Raw genomic sequence first — 7,550 nt, forward strand, 5'->3', positions numbered from 1 at the left:
AGGAGCGCTGACAGCAGCTCTGGCAGGGTTGCAGATGGCGGTGACCAACAGCAAGCGCGGTGCGGGTACCAGCCTGTCGTGCCCACCGTCGACCACCATGTGCTCCACAACCCAGCCCACGGCCTTCTGCCACCTTTGAGAGTCCAGGTGTCTGAGTCATGCATGGGAGCGCCGAGGCCTGCGGGGGCCGGGTCACCGCAGCTCGCTTTGCGAGCTGAACAAGCTCACATCGGCTGAACAAGCAGCACGGCAGCCTATTTGGGTGCACCCCATGACATCACCTGTTATCGGCTCTCGTCCCTGATGATGCCGAGGAGCCATCATTGTAAAGGCTAAGAAGCGGCTGGGCTGCAGCACACAGAGCGTGCTGGCCCAGCTGGGCAGGACCGCACCTCAGAGCGTGCTGATAAGGGTCCGCCGCTTGCACCGGCATGGTTGTGCAGCTGATGACTGCGGTTGGCAGATCGATTTGGGGGCAGGCTGCGTGCTAACTCAATGAGTGTATGCATGAGGGCTGCGCTCGGAGTGGTGCAGTTCACCAGGTGCCCGCTTAGTGTGCCAGCTGGGTGTAAGTCCAGTCAAAAGCAGGCCAAACAGCAATTAGTCAATGTTAGCAAATCCTGTTTGGCGACACGCGACCTGGGCGCAAGCAGCATCACAGTCGCATAATGTCATCAAAAAAATCTGGTCATGATCCATAACACCCCGCAGCTTCGTCACCAGGCCGCCCTTCATCACCGTCACTGCGTCACCACAGGTGGCCTACATCCACTATGCCCAGGGACACCCAAGGCCAGGAGGGATACTAGAGAGTGCACATTTTCGTGGCATTTTTGTCAGGCAGGTGGAGGTGAGGCTGCAAACATTCTGCTGAGATGGTCGAAGGGCGGGACAGAAAGCGGCCGATCCTCCAGGAATCGCACCCACCAGGGCAGGATCTTGCCGGGGTGACATCAAGTGACAACACACCGACCCTTCCAGCAACCGGACTGGTGCAGTGCAGATGCAGCCCTGGGCGCGTTGCGCGCCTGAGATTTCCAGCGAAGTTTGTGCGCAGAGGATGTTGAGGCTTGGGCAGCATGGATCTCAGGCGCGCTGCCAATGGCTGCCTTGACATGGACAGTTGAGCTGGTCACTTGAGCGGCCTACAACCCCTTGCGCAGGCAGCCGCCAGGGCTTCATCCAACAAAGTTTTTCCAAGTATATCACCGAACTTGCTTACCAGCCTGCTCAATTCGCATTGCAAGTTATAGGGTCTCCTTGCATCCTCACCCTGGTGCTGGCACAGGGGCGTGGCACCGTTGGTTATGACTCAGCTCCCGGGCGTGTGCCCCTTGCGAAGTTGCTTTCTGGCTGGGTTCAGAGGCATCCAGGGGCTCTGAAGTGTGCAGAAGGATGATACAAGGCCACTATCAGGCTTGTCTGCAGAGCGTCTGCCAAGCAATTACGTCACTGCCGCCTTGTTGTCACGTTGCCCTGCCTGCCCGCTGGCCCCATGTGCGGCGACGTCACCGGATTGCGTCACCTGGCCTGCATCCCAGACACCCGCATACGATTCCTCGATGGTGCTAGCAGGCGTTTTCCGCGTTATTTCTGACGCGCAAAGAGGGCAGCCGGCGCGTGCCTGTCCACCCTCTCGGATTCCACGCGATCCCGAGCCTGCTACCGACCACCCGCGTAGAACTAGTATCCCAGAGATACGACATATATTCGCCGAGTGTTCTCGTTGCGTGGGCTCGTTGCAAGTCCTCCAAGTGCGACGACGGATCCGCCACCGGGTGAGATGTCACTTGGGTAGACATGTCTGCGCTGTGGTGATTGAATAAGGGGATAAAGGCGCCTGATCGCAGCAGCAGGGGGTAGTGGGGTTGGATCCGCGGCTCAACCGTGCGACAACGCTACCATGTGCCCAGGGTGGCCAGTGGGTGGGCCTAGTGCTCGTGACGCCAGGCAGCAGGCACACACCGGGCTGACAGCTGCCTGTGTGAGAGCAGATTGCACAGTGGCCCTGATGCCGGGCCGCAATCGGCGCTCTTGTCGTTCCTTACCCCAGTGGTCCCGCGGCATGCGCCACGGACAGCATCACCCAATGGGTGCCATGGCACCCGCCGCTGCTGGCCAGCAGTCGTCTGCAACACCTCCGCCCTGCCGCATGTCCCTGTTGCACCGTATCAGCATCGCCCTGCCCTTCTGACGCCATCAGGTCCCCGTGCTTACAGCTAAGCACGCAAACCTTGAAATGGCCGCTGTGCCCGCAACCGTGGTCGCTGACCTCGCCACCGGCGGCGGTGCCCCTGGGGAAAGCGAGACGCCTGAGACCGCCGCATACTGGGTCCCACCGGAGACGTACCCTGACCTCAACCCAACCAAGTGAGCCCAGGCACTGTGCTAGGGCAGAGCAACCGGAGGTTGGTGCGGAGCATTTGTGGCATAATTGTTAGATCAGGGCACAAGGGGGGAAGGTTGCTGAGCGCGCACTGGGTTGCTGCATGGTCCGGCATCCACGCAGTACTGCCGCACCGGTCAGCAATGATAGACCAGTTGCATTTGTGCAGCTTCTGACACTCACACATGTCAAGTGTGGCCTGCAGGCACATGTGCACGGAAGCATGCACACAAGAACTGCACAGGTCTTGCGAGTGTGACACACACACACACACACACACACACACACACACATCGTCACATGGACACACAATCCTATGCACAATCTCACGCACATACGCGTGTACGCGTGCGCTCGCGCTCTTCGCGCAGGACGGGCCCTGCGCCCCAGCTGTTTGAAGACATTCTCTCGGAGGTGGGTGCACGGGTCGCAGAACCAACGGCGAAGCCCCGCCCTGGGAGTCAACCATGGATCGATATCAGCCGTCGGTACGGCCTCTTTCGCTTTTGTGGAGGGTGTGGTCAGATCGCAGGGCAGGCTGGACGATCGAGCCCTCTTGCCATGTTTTGTTCTTTAACCCACCTGCGTGCAGCATGCACGCGCGGGCAGCGTGCAGCGAGCATGTACACACACACACACACAGAGGCGCACGCCTGTGCCTGTAAACACGTGTGCACAGAACACCAACATGCATGCGCATGTCGCCATCATCCCCGCAGCTGCGCACCACCATCATCAGGAACCTGCAGCACAAGGACCCCGAGGCTGTCGCGTCCGACGCCGCCTTCCTCATCGTGAACCAGCTCTTTGGCTACGACGAGGATGTCGACAAAACCGACCTCTGGGAACAGGTGAGCGTGCAGGGCGGGGCCAGGCATACGCCGATTGAACGCCTATGTGATACCGCATTCAGGGAGGGGTACTGGGCCAGCACCTGAAGCCGCGTTTGTGGGACGGACTGGCCCGCATCAGGGGGCACGGGACAGGCGACTCCGCATGTGTTGAGGGCTGGCTGGTGCGAGCAAGCTGCGCCTTATCAGGCTGCAGAAAAGCTGCTGATGCTGCACAGAGGCGGGCCCTGCTGCCACCACGTGCCTTGAAGCGCGGTGCTGGGCGCTGCAATCCGCCAGCCGTATGGGGGATAATCAAGGTCCCTGTCCAGACGACCATGCGCTTCAGCCCCCGCTGAGCTTGCCGATGACTGATCCGAGATCTGCCCCGTGCCGCTACCTGTCACGCCAAAGCGGCAAGGCACAATCGCGCCTCAAGCCGTCGCCCTGATCCAAGCATCGCGCATCCCAACCCATTTCTACGTTACCCGCGTCGCCTTGCAGCTGCGCGAGGTCATCAACGAGGGCCAGCTGATCAAGGAGTCCAAGTACCCAGAGTTTACCAAGGACTGGAGGTTGGACAGCCTGTCAAAGTACCTGCCCGGCCGCCCAAAGATTGACGACGCCAAATGGGAGAAGGTCAAGGAGGCCCTCAACTCGTGAGCTGGCTGCTTGCGTGTGCGCAAAACAACTAACAGAGCCTCGTCATGCTTGCGTGCGCCTGGGCGGGGCAAATCTGTGCCTGCCTCTTAGAGTTCTTCTGCAGCGCCCCTACGCGTTGCACGTGACTTTTCATCCGCATGCCCACATGACATGGGCTATGCGGGCTGTTGTGCGCCGGATGCGATTCTTGTCTGCATGGTGCACCACAGTAATGCGCGTCTGCCGGTCAGCTTGCTAGGGTGATAATGGAGACCACCGAGCGCACACGGGGTCGGCCAATGCAGCCACCAGTCCCCCCCCTTGGAGCACACACACACGAGGCATGCTCACACCCTCACACACACACACACGCACACGCACTCTCTCTCTCTATCACGCGCACATGAAAGTCACCCAAGTCTGCTTCGAGCCGTGGGCACGCTCATCTCAGTCGACCGCTCTCGGTGACTCCCACCCGTGGCCCCTCCGCCCCCCTGCGATCGCGACTGCCCCTCCCCAGTGTCGCGGCATCATACAAGGCGGTGAATTCGGCAAAACGCGGACCTGACCAGGAGCGGGTGAGGTCCTTGTACGATTGCGCCGCACGGCAGTCCCCTTTGTGGTTGCCGCGCCACTGCCCTGAACTTGAGTGGAGGCCACCAGCCTCCCTTGCGGCGCAGCGCTCCTCCTTCCACTCCGCTGCTGCCCCCTTTGCCACGGCGGCTCGAACCTTCTCCTTGACCTTGTACCTGTGTGGCAGCTCTGCGCACCTGCTCCATCAGTGCTGCTCTATTTAGTTCTATTCGCTTCGCACACTTGCCATCACCCACCTGCCCCCCGCCCCAGAAATTTGAAGCGCTCTTCAACATCCTGGAGTCAAAAAAGGCGGTGCTGGAGGACCCATCCCTGCTGCTGCCAATATATGTGCAGGTGTGGGGGACACTCCGGGAGGATGTGCGGAGCGGCACGAAAGAGGGTTCAAGCAGTTGTAGTTGTCCATAACCTCTGCATATACCAGGGTGATTTGCTAACATGGCATTAAACAGGCCCTTAAGTGGCCCCGTTTTGGTGGTAGTGTGGGAAGGCCAAGCAGTCCTAAGGCGAGGTGGCTTGAGCTGATTGACGTGTGACATCATGGCTGATGGGGTGCTGTGCGATCGGTGAATAATCAAGGCTTTCATCATTGCACCGGCGTATGGGCGGGACAATGAATTGCATGGCTAGGGCCGCACCTGCTGCTGAGCTGCCAACGTGGTGGTCCCGTGCATACTTGGCGCCCCTACGCATCCCCACTTGAGCGCCCCTGGCCGCCGCAGCCGGCCTGCGGCTCGCTGCTGTGTGCATTCACTCCTGTCGTGGGCTCAGGTCATGCGGTGCAGTCCTGGCTCACATAGTTCCCATCTAAGCACCGGCAGGTTGCCTGCAAGCTTTCCCCTTCAACGGGCAAGTTCTAATCATCCTGGCAACTCTCAACACTCCTTCCCCGCGGGTGACCTGCAGTACCTAAATGTGTACATCTTCAGCCTCCGCCAGGGCATCAGCCTGGCCCGCAGGGACGTGCCAGAGTCGACCGAGGCATTGGGCCTCGGTTCCGTTTGGAGGGAGGCCAAGATCCAGCAGCTGGATAGAGTGATCAACCAGGCTCACAGCAGCGCCATGACGATCTACAACAAGATCCAGGAGGTGAGGGGGCTGAGCAGCAGAGGTGCCTTGAGGATATCTCAGGGGTGGAGGGGCAACCTCAAAGGGTTTCCCTCAAGGGTGGTGGCAAGGAGCCTTTTACGCATGAGCCTGTATTTTTTGGGAAAGTGTTGGTTTTTTGTGTGGTGAACATGCGTTTGTGACCAATGGCATGATGCAGACACATACAGTAGCATGGGCATTAAAAAGCTGTGTTGTGCGTTCCCCTGAGCTCTCATGGGGATTGCAAGGTGCAGCCAGCAAATGGGGTCAGCAGTGCAGAGCCTTGGGGCTTGCGAGGCAGATCTGCAACGACAGCATTGTCAGGCATCGCCCAGGCCAGTCTGGGGACTGCCTTGTGCCATTCGCGCGAGTTTCGGGGCCGAGCTCTTGGGCCAGATGCTTTACGGCCCATCCTTGTACCTGGCCCTGGTCAGTTGCTCAGGCTGCTTGGCACACGGCAGCGTCGGGCACAGTGCTGCTAAACGGCAGGGGCTCGTGCAAACGCGAACGTGCCTGTGCACCCTCGTCAGCTCATTCCCTTGGCACCTGCTTGCACTGGCGCATACATACGATCAATTGCTTTCACGCATGCCTCACCTCCCTCCTTCGCTTCCTGTCACCTCCTGCAGCCTGACCAGAAGGAGATTGCGAAGCAGGTCAACGGGAATATCCCTGTGGAGACACAGTCTGCGGTCGAGTTGCGGTTCCCCGGACAGTCCATCATCAGCTGGCTGACCGGCCGCCCCAACTACGGCGAGCACTACAACGCCTGGAAGACCTGGGGTGAGGCTTTAACTGCTTAACCGCACCACAGCTAGGAGAGCGGAGTGCTTCTGCATCCCTGCACACACTCGGGCCTGGTCGTCCTGCCGTCGGCATTGCAGCTGCCCCACCCAGTTTGCCCGCGCACAGCTCATAAACACTTGCATCCAACCTTGCCAGAGAACCTCTGGAACCCTCGGGAGAACTTCCTCACCCGCTACGTGAGTTGTCCCACTCCTCCTCCCCCCCTGGCCAAACAAAGCAGCTGTGCATGCGGTTGACGGGGCCGAGGGCCGCGCCCCTGACTTCAGATCTGCGTTTGCCGCCAGCTCGGTCGATTCGAGGCCACTAGCTCTGGCCGTGTGGGCAACCCTGGGGCCATGCCCGCCCTGTTGTGCACGCCTTTCAGCACGAGTGCCCTGGAAACGGTGAAGCAGCTCGCTGATTCTGTGGCCTCCTGCCTGAATCACCCAAACGCCCAATCCGTCAGGTCCTGGACTTTGTCGACATCTGGAAATACGCGAGGACGTTCGAGGTAAGGGCGACTAATGATCCACCTGTATGCTCTATCAGCCCCGTTGCAGCGCATTGCCGGCTCTCCAAGCACCGCCCCTGTATGCCGCTGCGTCTCCCCACGTCCCCATACTAGTCATCAGTCCCCTGTCTCAGCCCTTACCACAACCCTCCCCTCCCCTCCCCTCGCCTGCCGCAGCCCCAGCGCGTGCGCCTGACCAGGGAGATCTTCACCGTCGCCGGAGACCCGGCAGGCACGGGGTGGCTCAGCCCCTTCCCGCCGAAGCATCACGAGAAGGATCTTCCGACCTCGATCGAGATCTGGGCCGGGGACAGCAACCGCGCGACCGACCTGGTGGACGCGATCCAGGTGGCTGGGGAGGGCGGCGGTGGGGGGGGGGGGACAACGGAGTCCTCGAAGCGGGCTGGGGTAGGGTGAGTCAGGGCGGGATGGAGCGGCGCAGCTTGATGGCTGTTGTCAACCTTGGACCGGAGTTCCAGCGCCTTTGCTAGAGCTGGTGGAGCAGAACCAGATGCATCAATGCACTCCACCTTTCCACATTCTCGTAAGGGGCGGATAGATGATGCTCTTGCGCACATGTGCGCACATGCAGTTGAAAGCACGCGTGTGCCCGCTCCCCCCCCCACCACAAACACACACACACACACACACACACACACACACACACACACACACACACACACACACACACACACACACACACACACACACA

At 60.2% G+C, this 7,550-nt stretch overlaps 1 protein-coding gene across 1 annotated transcript in view; it reads left to right on the forward strand.

Moving 5' to 3' along the window:
- Nucleotides 1–2,239: 2,239 nt before the first annotated feature.
- MNEG_5835 (hypothetical protein) overlaps nt 2,240–7,550 on the forward strand; it is a gene marked incomplete at both ends in the record, with an annotated part of 6,724 nt that continues 1,413 nt past the window's right edge. The window contains 11 exons of the mRNA XM_014045691.1: nt 2,240–2,370; nt 2,758–2,800; nt 3,106–3,237; nt 3,721–3,875; nt 4,379–4,436; nt 4,705–4,788; nt 5,359–5,541; nt 6,171–6,324; nt 6,484–6,524; nt 6,794–6,838; nt 7,016–7,186. Coding sequence (XP_013901145.1) covers nt 2,240–2,370; nt 2,758–2,800; nt 3,106–3,237; nt 3,721–3,875; nt 4,379–4,436; nt 4,705–4,788; nt 5,359–5,541; nt 6,171–6,324; nt 6,484–6,524; nt 6,794–6,838; nt 7,016–7,186 — 1,197 coding nt within the window. The remainder of the gene's footprint in view (nt 2,371–2,757; nt 2,801–3,105; nt 3,238–3,720; nt 3,876–4,378; nt 4,437–4,704; nt 4,789–5,358; nt 5,542–6,170; nt 6,325–6,483; nt 6,525–6,793; nt 6,839–7,015; nt 7,187–7,550) is intronic.

Source organism: Monoraphidium neglectum (assembly GCF_000611645.1).
Source record: "Monoraphidium neglectum strain SAG 48.87 unplaced genomic scaffold scaffold00897, whole genome shotgun sequence".
NCBI lineage: Eukaryota > Viridiplantae > Chlorophyta > Chlorophyceae > Sphaeropleales > Selenastraceae > Monoraphidium > Monoraphidium neglectum.